Source organism: Brassica rapa, chromosome A03 (assembly GCF_000309985.2).
Source record: "Brassica rapa cultivar Chiifu-401-42 chromosome A03, CAAS_Brap_v3.01, whole genome shotgun sequence".
Classification (NCBI taxonomy): Eukaryota; Viridiplantae; Streptophyta; class Magnoliopsida; order Brassicales; family Brassicaceae; genus Brassica; species Brassica rapa.
This window is the reverse complement of record NC_024797.2, coordinates 25,865,919-25,887,522: the sequence shown is the minus strand read 5'-3', so window position 1 is coordinate 25,887,522 and position 21,604 is coordinate 25,865,919. Positions and strand designations below refer to the sequence as shown.

General features: G+C 32.1%; 2 protein-coding genes and 1 long non-coding RNA gene across 3 annotated transcripts; 2 read left to right on the top strand and 1 right to left on the bottom strand.

Annotated features, from left to right (window-relative positions):
* Positions 1 to 7,987: 7,987 nt before the first annotated feature.
* Positions 7,988 to 15,604, bottom strand: LOC103861324 (flavonoid 3'-monooxygenase CYP75B137). Its single transcript, XM_033288054.1, has 2 exons — positions 15,496 to 15,604; positions 7,988 to 12,463 (listed from the first exon to the last, which is right to left on the bottom strand). Exon 2 carries the CDS (start codon positions 9,714 to 9,716, stop codon positions 8,139 to 8,141), a length of 1,578 nt encoding a protein of 525 aa, XP_033143945.1. The 5' UTR covers positions 9,717 to 12,463; positions 15,496 to 15,604; the 3' UTR covers positions 7,988 to 8,138.
* LOC117132635 lies at positions 12,378 to 14,525 on the top strand. Its single transcript, XM_033287408.1, has 9 exons — positions 12,378 to 12,521; positions 12,634 to 12,898; positions 12,979 to 13,078; positions 13,166 to 13,264; positions 13,364 to 13,511; positions 13,597 to 13,790; positions 13,879 to 14,002; positions 14,084 to 14,290; positions 14,376 to 14,525. The coding sequence occupies exons 1-9, from the start codon at positions 12,378 to 12,380 to the stop codon at positions 14,523 to 14,525; spliced, it is 1,431 nt and encodes a 476-aa protein (XP_033143299.1).
* A 1,849-nt stretch (positions 15,605 to 17,453) lies between the features above and the next one.
* On the top strand, positions 17,454 to 18,709 carry LOC103861323. The gene is made up of 2 exons (XR_004456419.1): positions 17,454 to 17,779; positions 17,902 to 18,709. It is a non-coding gene; the product is annotated as an uncharacterized LOC103861323 (long non-coding RNA).
* The last annotated feature ends 2,895 nt before the right edge of the window (positions 18,710 to 21,604 follow it).

Below are 21,604 nucleotides of genomic sequence, written 5' to 3'. Positions count from 1 at the left end.
ACCAAAAAACTAAACTCTAAATGAAAAGTGGTGAACCTAACTAATCGTTTTTGATGTTCACTAATTTTAAATTTTATACAATTTGTTTTTGAAACTTCACCAAAGTAACAAGCTGATGAATTAAACAAAATCCTTTTGAGTAACTCACACAGTACAATCAAGAATATGTAACCGATATCGATAGAATGTGGAAATACAAGGTTAATCAAGGAATGAAAATAAGTTTTTGGGAAGAAACACGAGAGAGAAAGAACAAAGAACAAATGAGTACACAATCAATTAACAACAATATCTATAACCAAATTTTTTTTTTTGAGGGGTTCTTAACATGAATCTCTCACAAATTACATTGATTTCATTATTAAAGGTTTATTACCTTGAATCTCTCACAAATGTTACTATTATTTAGTTAGAAATTTTCAAAAGCTTAAGAAATTCATGCTAAAATCTCTTCAAGAATTTTTCAATCTCTTCAAGAATTTTTCAATCTCTTATTTGACATGATTTTCAAAATATTTACGAGATTTTGAATAAATATCAATATAAATCATATTGTTACTTTAAATTATTCAATTTGAGATAGAATTTGGATATTTAGCTGGAAGGCAACATCATACCCTTAAATATAAGAGGCATACATAGCTAAATTTTACCTTTCGGGATATATGTGTGAGGATATTTTTCCTTTTTGTTTGTACAAATCAAATAAATAAAACAACATGAGTATCCATTATTAAAAAGAAACAACTACGTAAACTTTTGATGGAATTGAAATAAAAGAAAGGACGCCAAATTATTCTGGGAATTCAGATGCAGACAAATACAAAAAAAGACTTCAATTAATTTCACCAAAATTATGGTTGGTTTTGGTTTGGAGGTCCAGATGATGGCCCGGAAGATGTTGATGCACCATCAGCTCTATGAGCATCACCTTGATCATTTTCTCTCATCCCAACGATTTCATCCACGTTCCTTCGTGCATCCATATCTGGGAGTCCCCTAAGTTGATTCTTCTGATCCTCATTTAATTCCAACATTTCATTAATAAGGACAAATAAAGAGGGTTCAGTAAAATCACTAGGTATAGAAAGATTAATAGCCATGGTGATTAACAGTTCATTTATTGCTGAATCTATTTCCCGCTTTAAATTATTGAGAATATTATTGTAAACCATTTGTGGACCAAGATAACCATGTATGGGGTCGTGTATGCGAGCATTTGCTTCTTAGCAGAGAGCGTTCTGATAGACTATGGATTTGACCCATTTTATCCATAGTTTATAAGTGTATTTACTAATATTTATATTATTATAGAGCCTATTTATTATATTTATAAGATCATGAAGGTTTTGGAGATAAGTGATGATTTTGGAGCATTTTGGAGATATTTGGAGTAAGCACCCGAGATGACCATCGAGATCGACAATCGGCCGATATTGGAGAGATAGAATCGATCGATACCTAAGATATGGTGTCGATCGATAGCGAAACGCGCAGAAGCCCGTTTGGTCACAGCCGACATGAAGCCCAAGACTTCACTATTTTACAAGATTGCCCCTGATGAGTTTTACCCTAATTATATAAGATTTGCCGCCATGTTGGTGGCACAGTGTGCTTTTGTTTTGTGTTCTTCTTTGTGTTTTATTGTTTATTGATAGATAGGAGAGAAGATCCAAAGTTATAATTTGTGATTGGAACTCCATTGATATTTATCTTATTTATTCTATGCAGTTTTTATATCTAACCATTGTTATGAATTGCTTAGCCATGGCTGAGTAGTTCTATTGTTAGATTTTGGGATTTAAATAGGTTTAGGAGAGATTAGCCCCAACTATGAATTGCTGAGTTGTGATAATCATCATTAGAATTGTTCATTAAAGCTTGTCTCTAGATTAGCTACCTAGAACTTGCCCTAGGATTGATTGATAAAAGCAATAGCTAATTCTCATCTTGAAAACATTCTAATTGAACTTTGTTTCTTACTATGAGCAAGGCGAGAGTTGATCTAGTAACCTTAGTAAGCATTTATTCAAATTGCGCATAAAGCTTGATTAGAGCGCGTCGATCGATATCATACTTGAATAATCGATCGACGGTGCAAAAGGTGTATCGATCGATACGCCCATTGGAATATCGATCGACACTTTCTATAGATCAATAAAACGAGAGTTGAGATCATAGATCTAGTTAATAGTCAATAAGTCAATGCTCGCAAAGGCCGAAATACTTGTTGATCAAATAGTTGAGCTTTACATTATCATGCATGCAACTCATCAGGCATCTATAGGATTATAATTCCAACTTTCCTAAATAAAAATCCTAAGTCCAGCTATTTCCTTTTTAAAGCACCAGAACCCCAAACTTGCTATTGAACAATTATTTGTTCAATATATAATCTACAATTTTCTTTTAAAAACTCTTAAAACATCTTGCTTAACAAATTATATTAGAAACACTAGGTTCCCTAGCTCCCTGTGAATTCGATGCCTAAGTACTACAACTTGACCTTTTATTTGAGAGAGTATAAACCACTCCTTAGGGTAATTTGAGTGGTATCACGTTCGCAGCATATTCACGTTACCAAGGTTCTTCAAGACGACTCAGAATCTTGTAGACATTTTCGAGTCCAAAAATTATATGAACACGATCAAATTTATCAGGCTCTGTGGATGGGAAACATGGTGCCATAACGCATGCATTCCCATTCCCAGGTGTACAAAGACCGTTGTTCGTGAAGTTGCATGCAACACAATTTGGTAAATCTATTTTTCTTCTCTTTTGGTTTTTCTTTAATTTTTTAAGTTGACATTATAAAGAAATTTATATAGTTATGATTAACGTATGCACATTCGATATATATTAATAAAATATGATTTTAAATATAAATAAAGCTACACAATTGAATTATGGAGGGAAGACCATAAAAGAGTTTCATCTGAAATGACCGGTAGTATACAAAACTGCAAAATATTGAATGGTTTATACGTGCATAGAAAAGAAAAAGCAAGAATCAGTTTCGATGAAAAAAAAAAAATTTAAATGATTTTTTTCAATTATGAAAAAGGTAAAAGAAAAGTAACTCAGAAGTTAGGGTATTTAGAAAAAAAATTACAAACATATCAATCAACTCATATGATTATACCTGGAGAATCTTGAAACTTATGAACTGCAAAAGAAATTAAATTTATGAATATGATTGTAGTTTATATTGAAAAAATATCTCGAATTTATAGGCATATCTTATAATATGGTTCAAGTAAGGAATTAAAGAATCTAATAAATATGTACGTAAAGTTTGACTATAATACTTTATTATTGTACTATAAACCATATATTTGACCACTTGTTCTACAAAATATTGAATATTATGATTTACTGTTTTGGCAAGATAATACTATTTTGAGAATGTTGACTCAAAACTGAGATCATATGGTTCAGCATTTGGTTAACCGATATTATTGGTGGATGGGTTTACTCGAGTGAAAGAAGATGGAATATGTTAGACAAAGTGTTTGAGTTGAACAGATAAGCTCAACGTCTCCATTTTGTTATAGCGACTTTAGTAAATGTATCTTCTTTAAAGCTTGACATTTCTTGAGTCACAAAGCATAGTGAAGTGTGCTATGCCATGCTTGAGATCAAAGCAACTTATGAGATCAAAGCAACTTGGTTGCAATGTTGTTTGAGATATGCAGAATCAGACATGTTATGAAGAGTTGATTTATCGGTGTTTGTTTCACCCTGAGGCTGCTTGACTTCGATATTCGCATCATCGAAAGAAGAACAAGCTCTCAAACAAAGAAAGTCATTAATAAACCAGTATTGTTCTCAAAGTGGAGTCTCTCATTCAACTTCTTGAGACCTTTCACAACTTCAACGAAAACGTTGACGAAAATTGAGTCTAGAAAACAGAGAGAGAGGGAAGCTTTACAAAAGACATTCTATGAATCATTACTCACCAGGAAGAACAAAGGCAGAGAGAGAATTGTTGCGCAAGTCAAGAGTGTCAAGCTGAGAAATGTTAGCTAGGGTTTTCGGTAGTACTCCTAAAATATTGTTGAAGCTTAGATCAAGCCTGGTTCAGTGAGATTTGTGATCTCTTTAGCCAGATATAGACTATTGTAATATAAGTAAAGACCTGATCAACATTTGAGCTCCATTAAAGCTTTCAGCTCGGCATTAGCTACAAAAAATGGTGGTGTTAAAAGAGAGTTTTTCTTCTCTCTCTCTTTCTTGCCTTGAAAATGAGGTAAAAGAATGAACTTTCAACGAAAGTTAAAGTCTTTTAAGAACTTTTGAAAATTTTATACCTATGGAGTTTTAGCCTATTAAAATTTTAACACTAAAGACTATGCTAAATGCTCCGGCATCCACGGCCTACTTGTATGTCAAAAAACTCGAGTGTAGGATGTCTTCTGGAAATTCTATATTCTTTTCTCCCAGTTTTTTTCTTTCATAAACAGTTATATCACTAAGGTCAGACAACATGTCTAACTTTTTGTACAGTTTTCTTGTTTTTGTTTTTGAATGGTTAAAAGTTACCATTTATCAATACAAAGTGTTCGTTAATTTTTATTTATGTTGAACCTAATTAATATTTATTATTTGTTAATACAAAAACTAAACCCTTTGTTGATATTCATTAACTTTCCTATTAATACAAAATATATTTACTAATACACGATTGACAATCATACACAACATATAACCAAAAAACTAAACTCTAAATGAAAGTGGGGAACCTAATTAATCATTTTTGATGTTCATTAATTTTAAATTTTATACAATTTGTTTTTGAAACTTAACCAAAGTAACAAGCTGATGAATTAAAAAAAATCTTTTGAGTACCCACACAGTACATTCAAGAATATGTAACCGATATCAATAAAATGTGGATAAATCGAAAAAAATTGGAAGACAACGTTAATCAGCGGTATGAAAAGAAGTTTGTGGGAAGATACACGAGAGAGAAAGAACAAAGAACACACGAGAACACAATCAGTTAACAACAACGTTCCTTATCTCTAATGATTTCATTATGGAAGGTTTATTAACATGAATCTCTCACAAATTTTATTATTATTTAGCTAAAATTTTTCAAAAGTTTAAGAAACTCATGCTAAATCTCTTCAATATTTTTTCAATCTCCTATTTGACATGATTTTAAAAATATTTACGAGATTTTGATTAAATATCAATATAATTTATGTTGATACTTTAAATTAGAGAAAAAGACCAAAATAGCACTAAATCAAGTTTTTGTTCCCAAACTAGCACTCAAGGCCAAAAGTCACAAAAATAGCACTCAATGGGTGGGGTTTAGGGTTTAGAATTTAGGGTTTAGGGTTTAGAGTTTAGGTTTTAGGGTTTAGAGTTGAGAAGTGAGGTTTTGGGGATAAGATTTCAAATTTTGAAAAATAAAAAAATTCAAATTTTTCAAAAGATATAATGCTATTTTGGTCATTTTAGTTTTTGAGTGCTATTTTTGTGATATAAACTTAGAAATGTGTTATTTTGGAGATTTGCCCTTTAAATTATTCAATTTGAGATAGAATTTGGATATTTAGCTGGAAGACAACATCATACTCATAAATATAAGGGTCATATATAGCTGTATTTTAACTTTTGGGAGATATGTGTGAGGAGATTCTTCTTTTTTTGTTTGTACGAATCAAATAAATAAAACAACATGAGTATCCATTATTAAAAAGAAACAACTATATACACTTTTTAATGGAACTGAAATAAAAGAAAGGACACCAAATCATTCTCGGAATTCAGATGCACACAAACACAACACATAAAGACTTTAATTAATTTCACCAAAACTATGGTTGGTTTTGGTTTGGAGGTCCGGATGATGGTCCGGAAGACGTTGATGCACAATCAGCTCTATGAACATCACCTTGATCATTTTTTCTCATCCCAACGATTTCATCTATGTTCCTTCCTTCATCCACGTCCAGGAGTCCCGTAAGTTGATTCTTCCATTCCTCATTTAATTCCAACATTTCATTAATAAGGACAAATAAATAGGGTTCTGCCAAATCACTAGGTATAGAAAGATTAGAATATTGCGGTACCTTAGCCATGGTGACTGATAGTTCATTTTTTGCTGAATATGTTTCCCTTTTTAAATTATTCAGAATATTATTGTAAACCATTTTCGGACAAAGATAACCATGTATGGGGTCTTGTATGCAGAGCATCTGCCTTGTAGCACAGAGCTTTCACAGCATATTCATGTTGCCATGATTCCTCAAGACGACTCAGAATCTTGTAGAAATATACGACTCCAAAAACTTTATTAACACGATCAAAATTTTCAGGCTCGGTCGATGGGAAATATGGTGCCATAACGCATGCATTCTCATTCCCAAGTGTACAAGGACCGGTCATTAATTTGCATGCAGCACAAATTGCCAAATCCATTTTTTTTCTTTTTAGGTTTTCCTTTAATTTTTAAAGATGGCATTATAAAATAATTATTTAATTAAGATTAAGATATGCACATTATATATATATATATATTAACATAATAAGAAAAAAATGAATATATAATTAAAGCTACACAATTGAATTATGAAGGGAAACAAATTAAAGAGTTTTCCTATAAAACGACTGGAATGAAGTATACAAAACTGCACATTATTGAATAGTTTATAAGTATCTATTTAAAAAGCAACAATTCGTTTTGAGAAACAACAAAATTTAAATGTAATTTATTATCAAAATGAGAAAGGTAAAAGAAAGAAGTTAGGGCATTTTAGAAAAACATTGCAAACAGATCAATCAATTCAATCAATTCATGATTATACCTGGAGAATTGAAAATTATGATTATCCAAAAGAAAATAAAATTTCCTGAATATGATTGTGGTTTATAATTACAAAAACGTTTCGAATTTATAGGCATATCTTAAAATATGATTTAAGTAACAAAATAATGAAACTAAAATTTCTTGAATATGATTGTGGTTTTACTAAAAAGAGAGATTTGACTACTTTTCTCAACAAGAGATTTAGTGCCGGTTATTGGTTCTAGTATTGTAATAGATTTGGAAATTCTAATAGATTTGGAAATTTTTGATAAATTCACTGATTTTTAAAATCAAATAAACAGATTTCATAAGAATTTAAAAATGAAGTATGAAGATTATTATAAATCAACCAAAACCAAATGGATTTACAAAATATGAGACCGCGGCTTGTGAACAGGGCCGGCTAATTACGGGGGACAAATAGGGTGACCGTTCCGGGCCCAAGCACGTGTCCTCCTGTATATTAATAGTTAAGGGGTCTAATTTTTCAATAAATATATATTTTATACAAAAATTAACAAAAATGTAATATATAAAATTGAAAAGAGCCCAAAAATATTTGATATGTATATAGTTTTATTTTCATCACAAAATATACAAAATATTACTGATTAAAATTTAAAAATATTTTAAATATTACTCACTCTGTTTCACAATACATGATGTTATTTCTTAGTGTACTGTTTTGGCGACATAATACTATCACCGATTTGTCATGTATATATTAATTTTACTTTATATTTAATACTTGGTCTTTTTGACTGATGTTTAAGTATTGGATATGAGCACATACATGATACATGTATGATTACAGGTCCATGAACATGAATTGTATTGTCATAATTGCATTATATATTACCAATTGCCAATCTATATTTTATTTTCATTTTCTACCTACTAGTCTATCATCTGTGGGATCGGCTATTATTATTTAGATGACATGATCTATTGGCCCAGAGTTTTTCTTTGAAAAAATAATATTTATCTTTTATTATATATAATGAAAGATGCATAATAAGACACATTATAATATTAAAACTTCCACAGCAAAATAAGAAAAAGGGCAAATTACAATCAACTTCCCCCGAACCAAACCTTTCTTCTTACTTGGTCTGGCTAGCCGTGAGGGAAGCCAATGATGATATATTGATTGGCCCAGAGTTTTTCTTTGAAAAATAATATTTATCTTTTATTATATATCATGAAAGATGCATAATAAGACACATTATAATATTAAAACTCCCACAACAAAATAAGAAAAAAAGGGTAAATTACAATCAACTTCCCCCGAACCAAACTTTTCTTCTTACTTAGTTACTTAAGCTGTGTAGAGTTTGGGATCAGACAACCTCGGAACAGGAATAGCCACAAGCGGACTCTTCAACTTAAGAACAAGCCCAAACTTCTCCTCAACCTCAAACTTGTGTCCTTTAGGAGCTTTCCAGTCAAAAGAGTGAAGAAGCGACGCAATGTTGAAGAGAACAAGCCTCTCAGCCATGTTAATCGCCGCGCAAATCCTCCTCCCGGAACCAAATGGCAAATACTTGAAATCACCACCGTTGAAATCTAGCGAGTTCTCCAAAAACCTCTCAGGTTTAAACTCATTAGGCTCGTCCCAGTGCTTAGGATCTCTATGAATCGCCCAAACATTGATGAAAATCTTGGAGTCTTTAGGCACAGTGTATCCCGCAACCACCGAGGTTTCGCTGTTCCGGTGAGGTACAAGAAGTGGAAGCGTAGGGTGAAGCCTAAGAGTCTCTTTCATAACCGCTTGCAAGTAAGTGAGCTTAGGTAGATGTGATTCTTCAACGACGCTGTCTTTACCAACAACTTGATCCAGTTCTTGACGTATCTTCTTGAAAACTTCTGGTCTGCTCACGATCTCAGCCATAGCGAACTCCGATGCGTTAACGGATGTGTCGACACCACCAAGAACCATATCCATAAGCAATGACTTCACGTGAGTCAACGAGAGAGGAGCTTTCTCATCGTCGTCTTTAACTCTAATCAAGTATTGTAAGAAATCTTCTTCCTCTTCGCTTTTCTTACCAACCATTTTGACGTGACTCTCCATAACACGGTCGAATAAAATATCTAGCTTCTTAACATGGACCTTCATCTTCTTAACCAACCCCTGGAAATCAAACCTTGCGAACAAGGGGAAGAAGTCTGAGTAGTTTTGAATCCCTTCTATGTCGGAGATATCTGAGATTAGGGTTTTGAGCTCGTTCCCTAAGCTTGTTCTCTCTTCTCCTTCAACCGTCGCTCCCCACATCATTCTCGTCACGACGTTGAATATCGAAAGAAATATTTGCTCTCCAAGATTCACGGGCGATCCGTCACGTGCCATTTCGGACATGTGAACGATAGTTTGTCGTGTCTCTTCCCTCCGAGTGGAGTAAGAAGCTTCGAGAGTCGGCGTGGTGAACATCTTCATGACGCAAAGCTTGCGTAGTCTCCTCCAGTGTGTTCCGTAAGGAGACCAGAGTATGTCTTCCCCACCGTACGTGTTGATCTTCCCGACCTCGGGGAGGTCGTGGTTGGCGAAAGTGACGTCGTGTGTTTTGAGAACCTCGCGAGCCATGTCTGGGGAGGAGACGACGATAGCGAGTTTGGAGCCGAGGTGGATTTTCATGAGAGGGCCGTGTTTTTGAGTTAGGGCTTGGAACTGCGTGTGGAGGATGTCGGAGTTTAGAAACGGGAGGTTTCCGACGATGGGAAGTGGCCATGGTCCCGGAGGCAACGGTGGTTGACCGTTCTTGGACTTGGATTTTCCTTGAAGCCAGAAGTAGCAGAGGACGGCGAAGAGAAGAGCGGCGGTCAGCATGAGGGAGCTGTATGGATCCTCTGTGTTGAGGATTGTAGAGAGTGTGAAGTTAGAAGAAGTCGCTTCCATGTTTGTCTTCAATCTCTGTGTTTTGTTTCTTCTTTATGGAAAGAGAGAAGAGTCTTTGATTATTTAGTTTTGGAGGTTTTTGTGTTGTATGGGGGTGAAAATAGAAGAAGAGAGTGTGGGGATTTATATTGTAGGCGTAGATGATGACAGATTTGTATTATTTAAATTGTTATAAAATCAACATCTATGAAATTTCTTAGGTTCCTTCATATTCAAAACTCAAAAGTGGAAGATATGAGACGGCCGCGAAATTGGAATTAGGTATATTATCTAAAAAATTCAGGAAAGTCACACTAGACAACAGTATCTAATTTACACAAATTAGGTATTTTAGTAAAAGCAACTGGAAAATTATAGTATCTCGTAATACCACTAAATTCATAAGACCTCTTGAAAATTATATTCGCAAGTATGAAGGAGATGGTGAATATTAATAGCAATAATAATACCGCAAAAGTTAAGGATGAATAATACTATAATGATGTATTATTATGAATATTGTAAAAATAAATGACAGAAGGAACCTCAACGCCAATCTTGACTCAGTCGCCCCCAGTGTTGAAGTCCCGTTCAATAATTTTAAGATAGGAGACGAATGAGACAAAAAGAACGAAGTAATTTAATGGTATGAATCAAATACGCAGCCGCGAAAATAATGTACCAACACATCACTCCGCTTGTGCATGAAATATTCCAAAACCTTATCAAGTATACATTAATCAATAGTAGTAGTAATATGTTGACTCTGACTTATTTTATTGTGCGTGCGCTGATTTAGTTGTTTACTTTTAATATTTAAATGCGTTAAAAGGAAAATGACAAGACTTTTCAATAATATGAACTACTTTTTCAGCATTTTTATCAATATTTTGATTATTTTCTGCATCGGTTACTTGTTAATCCCATTCTATTTTAAATCATCGTTAATCCCATTCTATTTTTTTTTTAAGATTATTTTTTATAAAAAATAAATATGTTTACTCTAAATACAGAGTAAAAAATAATATTCATCTATATTCTTCTATACAGTAAAGTACTTCCATTATATAATTATAGTATTAGAACAAAAATTTCTTTATAATAAATTACTCTGTTTTTAAGAAAAAGTTAGATTTGGGTTAGCAATGCTTTTAAACTGGAGGCTAGTCCACTGCATCTAGCTCAATATTAGTTCAACATAAGAACTATATTAAATCCAAAACGGTGCAAGACCTTCACTAATTCTAACATTTTTATTATAAATTAATTAAAAAGATCAAATCAGTAACTTCCTTTATAATTTTTCAAAGGTCCAAAACATTCAATTTTTAAGTGAACTTCTTCAAAGAACTAATATGCGACCAATGTCTTCTAAGAGCATGTGCAACAAAGAATCCTTAACTCGAATCCATAAAAAAAAATATTAAAACATTGGTGTAGGATATAAATTTTGTAAGGATCAATCCGAAAAATCCTAACATAAAGATTGATCCTAGTTGCTTTTCGTTACTGTGTCGTGAGCTCCACGATACATGGCGGCCCAAGATTGGTTTATTTTTAATTTTTTTAATCAAACGAAAAAGAAAAAAAAAATAAAATAATTAAAATTTAACATTATAAATCGAGCTCTCCAGGTCTACCATTGCAGGTGCCCTAAGAACCTTAAACATCATTTGCTATGATATCACCATTTAAATTCAATGTAAGACTGATTGTCTCTAAATATTTTACATTAAAATATATGTATATATTGAAAATGTTATATTTTCGTTCAACGTTTGAAAAGAAAACATCATTTAAATAACAGCTGTTGATAACAAAGTGAAATGTAAAAAATACAGAGAAAACGTCAAAACAAAGAATGCAACCAATCAAGTTCGATATAACTGTTTATTTTGTAAATAGAGTCCAAACTAGATATGTAATGGTTAAGAGCATCTCCAATGTAAAACTCCATTTTTTCCTTTAAAATGGAGTAAAAGTGAAAATAGAATAAAATTATTTTAACCCTACTTCGTTTTCCACTCTATAATGGAATGATGAACAAACAAAAAATTGATTACTCTATTTATGGAATAAATCTATTTATGGAATAAATTCTATTATGAAGTGAAATATATAGTTGGGTTGAAACATTTCTTACTCTATATTTACTTTTACTCTATTTTAGAAGAAAAAATAGAGTAGAGATGGAAATGCCCTAAAGCTAATTCGTATTACATTCAAAAATAAGATCAAACAAGTACATTAGAGCACTTGCATTGCGGACGCTTAAGGCGTTGCTTAGCCTATCAATACAATTAAAACAGCAGCCATTTTTTTGATATCCCCTTGGACTTTAAAAGTATTTACAGTAGACTGCCACTACATATTTATTATTAATGATAATAAAGATATTAATGTATGTTCCACGATTCATGGGCTTCTATTAGTAAACTAATTTTGTCCTTAATTAAATGGCTTAGTATCTTGGAAAATTCGCACAATAACAACTAATTTATATTATGAAAGTATATTCTCCGAACAAAATCTCATCATATTGGCAGAATCAAAAGATAAGTATATTTCGTATTATAACAAACCCTAATTCTCAAGGCGTGAGTGTTTCCACTTCTTTCCTATATATACTAATACTGTTCATACCCAACCTTACACCGTAGTAAAAAAACAAACCTTAAGAAAATGAAAGCTACACCAAAGCTCTCTTACCTGTCCGATATCAGGCCGTACAAGCCTGAATGGTGGGTCCAAGTCAAGGTCCTTCATACCTGGAAACAACACAGTGAATACGGTGAAACCATGGAAATCATTTTTGCTGACAAGAAGGTAAATGATTTTGATCTGCTTTTGATAGAAGAATATATAATATTAAACCAACGATACACAAATTATGATAAAACAGTTTTACTAAATAAAACTCTGTTTTTCATTATTTTAGGGAAACAAAATTCAAGCATCTTGCAAAAAAAACTACTTGCTTAGTTTGGGTGCGGATTGTCGTGTGGGTGAATGGAAAAATCTAGAAAATTTCGTGATAACTCCAGCAGGAGGTGGTTACCGACCTACCAATCATCCTTATAAGCTGTCGTTCATGAAGTTCACCTCAATTGAACCATACGAATACAATAATATCGATATGTTTCTGGATTTAGTTGAGTTTGAAACTATATTGAGTGGACAGCTAGACAACAATCTCTTAATTGGTATATTTTTAAAACGTTTTTTTTATTGTAGTATGTTTAGTTATTGTTTATTAATATATTGTTTGTTTTGTATTATCTAGATGTTGTGGGGCAAGCCATAGATATTGGAGAAAAGTTAACTCTCCAATGTAGTAATGGGAAAGAGAAAAAGAAGATCGAATTCACTCTCAGAGACATAAAGTAAGTTATAACCTATAAAATTGGTTACATTTTATAGTTAATGATTCATAAAGATTTTTGACTTAACTATTTTCTATTTATTTATAGTGATGAACGCATACCATGTTGTCTTTGGGGGAACTTTGCTGATACCTCTCAGTTATTGATCAATCCACCAATAGATGAGAGTGCTGCATTGAAAGAAATGTTAGTTATTTTGTACTCTTTAACGTTTTTACGTAGCTCTTTTAGATTTTATGACTTACCATTTTAAAATAATATTTTAATTAACAATGACATGGCCAGGTTTAAGTGTGATACAGCAAACATGTCAATTGTTGAATCAAACGATCCTAACAATCAGATGGCTCGTCACGAGACTAAGGTGATCAAAATTGACACCTGGGATCAGTATGAAGATAAAACCGTGGCCGAATTATTGACTTCTACACAGGTTTGTTTTTTTTGCTCTGATTTTAATTATTTTAAGGTTTCATAACTATTTTTTTTTGGTTTTTTAATCTATATATTCTTCTCAGATTGGGAAATGCAAGGTTGTGTGTACAATCTATGCTGTAGATACCGATTTCGGTTGGTATTACTTTGGATGTGACATATGCAACACTAAAACTTATAAAGTTAATCAAAGATACATCACATCTGGGAAGGAATTGGCATTCCCTCTGTTTTGGTGTGAAAAATGCAATGACAATGTTACTAATGTGACCCCTAAGTATGTGAATATATTTCTTTGCGTCATTAATATTTGATTAATCGTGTCCTTTGTAAACTCATTCTAATACTGTCTTTTGAATTTTCAGATTTAAGGTTCATCTGCTGCTAAAGGACGATACAGGAACCACCAAATTCATGCTTCTTGATTCCATTGCAAATGGAATTATAGTAGAAAGTGCTGAAAAAATCCTAAAAGGATCATTGAACGAGGTAAATTCTAAATCATAATTGTAATGTATATTTATGCTTTTCTCATAATTGACAGCACTATTTTCGTGATTGTTTCTCTAGATTGAAGATCCAGAGATGTTGCCCCAGTCACTTAGAGATGTTATCGGAAAGACATATAAGTTTGGTGTTATCATTGAAAAGAACAATGTTGCTTATGGATCTAAAAGTTACAAAGTTGCAAAGGTTTGGTCTATCAGCAATATGCTAATGGTTGCTTCACAGTCAGAGACTAAGTCTGCGCTTGATACCACCCTCCCTGTGGATGAGGTATTTTATTCTATTTATTAAACTAGTAACCTATATGATTGATTGCTTATAAATTCTATAATTAACTATACTTATGATTTTTCAGCACATATCTCTCCTGACTGACGGTGAGGAAAGTTCTGAGACTTTAAAAACACCAACTTCTAAGCGATCCCAAGCGCTTAAAGATGATGTTCCTGAACACACCTCGACATCGAAAAGGCAACGCGGAAAAAGTATCAAGATGGAGAAATAATCAGTTGAGGAGATGCAGATCAAGAATTAAGTTCAAATTACTTTGTGGTTTTTTTAGTTTAGAAAAATAAGTGTGATCTTTTGAATAAACACCTTATAAATGTTGCTTTGTTTATTTTTTTCTTCATTTTATAAATAATTGTGAGCTTTTGAATCATAAACTTATAATTTGTGCTCTTTTTAATAAAAATACATTTATTATTATATGATCATGGATTTACAAATAGTTGGATGTAACATTTTTCTTTTTTTGTTAAATATGCTTAGAAATATGTTTTTAACTTTCACGTGACCATGGTAGTATAAACGATCATATACACACATATTTTAAAGAATCTTTTCAATAATAATATGGATTATATATTTATGAGATTGTTAACATATCTTCACACATATACACACTAAATGAAGTTGCCATTCAAGATGAGAAGAAGGCAACTGCCAATTGTTGTGGCCTTTGCTATTACCATTAATAAAAGTCAAGGACAGTCTCTCTCAGAAGTTGGAATATTTCTACCTAGACCAGTTTTTTCTCACGGGCAACTCTATGTTGCTATATCGAGAGTCACATCCAAAAAAGGTTTGAAAATCTTGATTGTTGACGAGGATGGAAAGCCTCAGAAACAAACCAAAAATATTGTTTTTAAAGAGATTTTCCAAAATCTCTAATTTTAGAAGTTTAAAGACTATATATTGATGTTTTTTATGAAGAGACTTGCTTTTATTTCACAACTTTACGTGTTTGATTGCGCTACAAAATAAAGATTACTGGAACTTTAGGAAAAGTTTTGAGCATAGAATTACAATTTACGTTTTACAGAGTGACCATCTATGGTTGTTTATTCTTCTATCAAATGCCGCATAGAAACTATATAATTCTATTATAATGTCTAACTTATTTTCGAGCAATAGCATCATAGAGTACTAATACTTATCATATCTAACATCTAAGCGTCAGAGGTGTTACTTACTTTGTGTTTTATCCTCTGTGAACGATCTGAGTCCAATGTCCATCACTACATACTTTGTGTCATCATCCCAGCAAAGAAGTTGTATTTGTAGCATATTGCGAGATAATTCCTGTATATAGCAAAGAGGAACATCTAAGTTGAAGTACTTATCTATAAGTCTTTTACATACTGTTTACTAACATCGAGTGTTTAAGATACTTGAACAAAACAATAACTTATCTTCATCATTAAAAAAAGGTGCTCTGGAAACGCTTTCCACCCTACTGGATTACTGAATGTAGAGTATTGTGTTAAAAATACACGTATCTTCATCCTTTAGCACACCTTGCCAACTCCTGGCCATTCAACCAACAAATAACCTCATTTCAGTATCTTTTTTAATTCTTTACCGATTTGAAAAGCAACAGAGATGCTTCTTTACCTGACATTGGAAAGGGAATAGCAGTGTCTATGGACGGTAGCTAGAAATTCTCTCAAATTAGACTCTTTGTAATAGTAAAGATTTATCTCCTTTGTAATTGTAGTGTCGATCTATAACAAAATAGTGAAATAGTATTGTTAAAAGTATCAAGAACAAATTGTAAGGAAATACTTTGAAATCTTGATCATCCTTTTACCTGTGATAAAGTATGAGTCAGATGCTTTATGAGACCATAAACGAACTCAACCATCTTTTATCCGCAAAGCTGATTCAAAGAACCCTAATAACTTTGATCCGCAAAACTGATTCAAGAGGAAATAGATTTGGTAGTATTAGTCTTTATCTTAACAACCTTTTTTCCTACCAAAAAATATGGTTAGTCGTCTTATGGGCAAAAAGATATTTGCTTGAAAGCCCAATTTATAAAATATTTATGTGACAGAGATTTAAACTCCAAACTGTTGACAAAAAAAAATCCAAACTAAATTAATATGCTTTAGAATCGTATTAATTTTAAAATAAACATGCAAAAGACAGTGATTACCGATGTTCCTGGATCTCCAATCTACAATTGTTGTCCTGTAATCAAAAATTGCCAGCTTCAATCACAAAGGAGACACATAAAAAAAAATCTGATCATATTAGAAATCTATAATCTGTCAAAAAAAACTTATCGATTGTCAAGCGGAGGCACGTTTGAAAGATCTCTTTCTGGAAAGCTTTGATCCTTTATCTTCTCAATCCATCCTTAACCGTTTGACCTCCTTTATACGATCTGTAAGATTGATAATTTTCTTCGGTGTTTCCAGAATCGTCAATTTCGACGAAGAGACCATTTGTTTTTTTTTTAAAGACAGCACTTTCTGGTCTCTTCTTTCTCGGTAAAAGAATTATGCAGGACTGTTTTTTTTTTATAAAAACATGACTTTCTGGTCTCTTCTTTCTCGCTAAAGCTTTCGTTTTGTTTTTAATCAAGACATGACTTCCTCTTGGATATATTCAGGCTTAGCCAAACTATTTGTCTGAAGCCCACTTCAAGTTTACAAATGATAGATAATCAATGGTCAATAAATCTAAATTATATGAATTATAAGCCCAATATTAATTAATGAGATGGACTTTTCGTTTTGAATCCATTTTAAAAAGTATATAGTAAATTTAATATGATATCAAACCATATAAATATATACTTATTTGGCTGAGTATGATTAGTATTTTTGTTATAATTATTTTCATTTACTGATTGTTCCAAATGAAAAACACATATATAAAATTGATTCACCAAAATTAAATTTTTAAGGAGTGCAGTAATAAACAAACTAGAATATTTTCATCCAACCATAAACATTTATATTCATTTTTTATATAACATTAAAAATTAGAATAAATTAAAACTTTACCGAGAACCAACACAGCATACATAATATCCAAAAGTAATTAATCAGTTAAAAGCATATAAGCTCCAAAACATATATAATCGGTCAAATTTTATATATCTTTAAACTTAAACACAAAAACACAACCGAATTAAAACAACTAATCCGCGCTTTCCAAAGCGCGGGTCAAAATCTAGTTTTCAGTAAAAAGAAAATCAAAAAAGATTTGATAATAGAAGCGTCGTAGCTTAATTAAGGTCCAGAAGGAACGTTGCTTACGGACACGTGTGGGCAAGTGAGTGGAGAGAGAGGAGAGGTGGCTTCGTCACTCTTCGTGAACTCTCCCGTGTGACGATGGAGCTCGTCTGCGAGAGTTTGGGGTTCAAAGGCAAAGGAATCTGCAAAGTCCACGGCACAGTCTTCGTCGTCATATGCGACCGTGCTCTTCCCGGCGAGCGTTTCCTCGGCTGCGTCACTCGCCGCAAAGGTAGCTACGCCGAGGTTCCATTAAAAATCTCTCCTTTTGTTTTTGAAAAAAGCTTTTTTTTTTGTTTTGGCAATAAAGTTACAATTTTTATGTTCGTAATTGCTTATTGATATGTTGTTTAGGTGACAAAGATCAAGACTTTAACTCCACACCGTGACTTAGTAGAAGCTCCGTGTGAGTATGCTTCCTACTGTGGTGGCTGCAAAGCTCAGAACCTCTCCTACGAAGCTCAGCTTAGAGCTAAAGATGAACAAGTTCATGAGCTTATCACGCATATCGGAAGGTTCTCTGATAACAGTCCTGGTCTCGAAACGGTCTTGAAGGCTATTGTTCCCTGTGATATCCAGTTTTGATTTGTTCTGTGGAGAGAAACATGAGGAAGGTTCATCGATACTATTGCAATAGAGGTTTGTTTTACTAATTCTTCTGATGCTGTAGCTTCTGTAGATTAATATAAGTTTGCCAAACAGGTGTGTAAGTGTGGTTAATGTTAGATAGAAAAGTGTTAGTGTGATAAATGAGTTAGATAGAAACCATTGTGTAAGTGTGATTAATGAGATAGATAGAAACGAATGTGTAAGTGTGGTTAATGAGTTAGCTAAATGTCAAGTCCATTTGGTTGTGTGTGTGTGATGAATGCATTTCTCTTTTTCTCCTCTATTAAACTGAATCCTTCTTTTGTTCCATCTATCAAAAGAAGAAGCTCATCTGTTTAAGTGTATTTTTAAGGTTTCTTGAGTTGTTTGTTATATGTTTCATGTTCTTCATTGTTGTCTGTTTCATGTTTAGTTTAGGAGAATGATATCTTGTTTGTTGTTCTGTGTTCTGTTTCATGTTTAAGTAATGAGAATGATAACTTGTTTGTTGTTCTGTTCTCTGTTTCATGTTTAAGTAATGACAATGATGAGTCTGAAAAAATTTCATCTCTCATTTCAGTCATTGTCTCTTCTTATCACACATATTCTCCTTCTTACGATATCAAGATCATCGTTTGATCATCAAAATCATTGTTTGATCATCAATTCTCATCACAAGCACACTTATAAAAATCTAAAAAAATTCATCTCATGGCATCTTCTTCTCTAAAATCCTTAATTAAGCAACTGCCAATAAACCCATATAACTAAGTGTTGCTTAACAAAATTGCTTCTCTTAGTTTTAATAATTAAAAATTAATCATGCCCCACTTAAGCAACAAATAAGGTTGCTTGCAATGCACATGCTCTTACATGCCCAATCCAAGAAACTCCTAACGAAACCACTGTATTCATACCTGATGCCATCATCAAAAAGTCATGACTAGGAAAACAGAACCTTAAGATAGATCTTACACAAAGCCTCAAACAATCCAACAAATATAAGACAGAAACAAAAATGAACGACGTATCTTCTGCGGCAACGTTCGTCGTATACTTTGTTCGTTTGTTGTTGAAGTGTGAGACAGAAGCAGCTACGTTTTTTCGTTCAATCAAAGTGACGGGTCTGGGCTTAATTGCAGAGAATGAAATCTGTCCTGGCCTCAATTTTACAGATATATGATCGTCGCGGTGCAAGATCCAACAAGCCCACTGGAAGATTTAACCCATATATCACTCAATTTTGTATTTTTAGGTTTCGTCTTTGGTGATTTTTAGTCCAAACAACAACAATTGGTGAAAAGATAGAAATATTAATTCGAGTATGCAAATATGTCACGCGAACTATGCAGTGAGAAAGGGTATTATTTGCTCAATTCTTCCCTTTTTAATAACTGGTTTTACCAAAGTGGCTTCTGTTCTAATAATGCTTTGAAACATGTAAAGTGTTGTTTTCGTTAAAAAAAAAACCAGCTCCGGTTACGGTTCTGTCTCCTCTAGGTTGTCCGGTACCGATTTTTCTTCTCTATACGGGTCACTGTTAGGTGGATGTATATGGTGGAATGCAAAAGAGACGGTAATCTCTGGTGCAAATCGTTGAATGACGGCATCGTCAGTTTTTAGCTTTTCCTCGTACAGCCGGTGGTCTTTTTTACCTCTCTTGCTTTGAGTTCATGTTTGGATTCTTCGCTTGGAAGTGTTTTGTGTACCGGTTGAAAGCTGTAAGAATTGTAGTATTCAAAGTTTGAGGACGCCCTTCTCTCGATAGCTCGCGGCAACCACTCGTCCCGTTATTAATCTTGTTAATTGCTTGCATTGTGCTGCTCATGCTCGGATTTTTTTTTATGTTGTTTGTAATTGTTTTCGTGTTTTGTTGATGGTTTTTTTTTACTACTAGTTATTTTTTGTAATGTTTGTCAAAAAAATTAAAAATTGATAATACTATTTAACATTTTACCAAAAAAATGTCAGTTCTTATATTCACATCCCTTATATATGCTTGCATAATATATCCCCTATATATTAAAAAAGAAACATTACAACATATTTTTGTAGCTACATGTCATCACCACAATCATTCTTAGAATCCTTAGAAAATTATGTTGGTCCATATAAATATATAATAAGATTTTTATTAAACTAACCATAAATTAATCATAAATGTTCTTCATTGTTTCCTTAAATAAAAATCATGGAATTACCTAATGTGGCTAAAGTATATATGGCAATTAATGATTTTGAATAATAAAGATTTGATAAAAATTAGTCTATTCTCTATCATTTTTTTTTAAATCAACTTATTAAAATAAATTAAACAACCACATTAACTATATAATAAAAATTTAGATTTTGTCCTATATGTTATATTTTGAATTCTTAAAAAAGAATATAAATGACTAAAGTTGTTAAAAATCCCACATTGTAATTTTTGTGATCCGTGGGTTAAAATTTATGTTATAACAAGATACAAATGATTACAAAATTAAATAAGTAGGAAATGTCATTTAATAAATATTAATATTTTTTAAAATTATGTATCATATAAAATACATAAGTATTTTAATTTCGAATTATATACCAAATTTTTTTGATAAACATTTTGAACAATTATTAACAACTTAATATTTATAATTTAAACTTTGCATTGAATGTTTTTAAACTTATAAATTACTAAAACTATTAAACATCCCACAATTATTGTTATCATTAATTTAAAAAATTTGTTATAAAGAAATACAAATGATCAAAAATAATATGAGTATAAAATTTTTTTTAACAGATGTCAATATTAAAAATATACTATATATCTATGTTAATATCATTTAAACTTAATTTTATACCATATAAAATAGAAAAATTGTTTGTCTGGATTAATAAAATTTATTTAAGTATTTGTACCAATTTAATTATATACGTAATAGTTACTAAATTTTTAATTATTCAATATATATTTATTATTTCATAATATGTAAAAAATATATAATACTTAAAAATAATTTATATATAATATTCATTCCGCGCAAGGCGCGGGTCTTAACCTAGTTAATATATTATGAATGACGATGGCATTACTCGTAAGTTACGCAAGTGGTAACTTGAAAATGGGATTAAAGCAAAAGTATGACTTAAGACTTTTGATTAAGGAAAGAAGCGATGATTAAGAGTCTTATATCTTAATTAATAATTAGTACAGTACATGAGAGTTGTAGAGAAAATAGAAGAAAGTGGGGGAGCGGAAGTCTCGATACCCTTTTTTTTTGTGCACCAAACTTCTATCTCTGAAGTCTCGATACCTAAGGTGTTGAAATGTCACTTTTTGTTTTGTGTTGACGTATTGAGTTTAAAAAGGAATTAATACTCGTTTGACCAAAAAAGAATTAATATACTATCCCAGAGCATTTTTTTTATGAATAACAATGATTCGTTTTATGAATAACAATGATTGGTGAGAAAAGGAAAAATCAAGTTG

Coding starts and splice junctions, on each gene's coding strand:
- LOC103861324 (XM_033288054.1), bottom strand. CDS start 9,716: ATGGAAGCGACTTCTTCTAACTTCACACTCTCTACAATCCTCAACACA.
- LOC117132635 (XM_033287408.1), top strand. CDS start 12,378: ATGAAAGCTACACCAAAGCTCTCTTACCTGTCCGATATCAGGCCGTAC. Junction 12,522..12,633: donor TCATTTTTGCTGACAAGAAG/GTAAATGATTTT, acceptor TCATTATTTTAG/GGAAACAAAATTCAAGCATC. Junction 13,512..13,596: donor AATTATTGACTTCTACACAG/GTTTGTTTTTTT, acceptor TATTCTTCTCAG/ATTGGGAAATGCAAGGTTGT.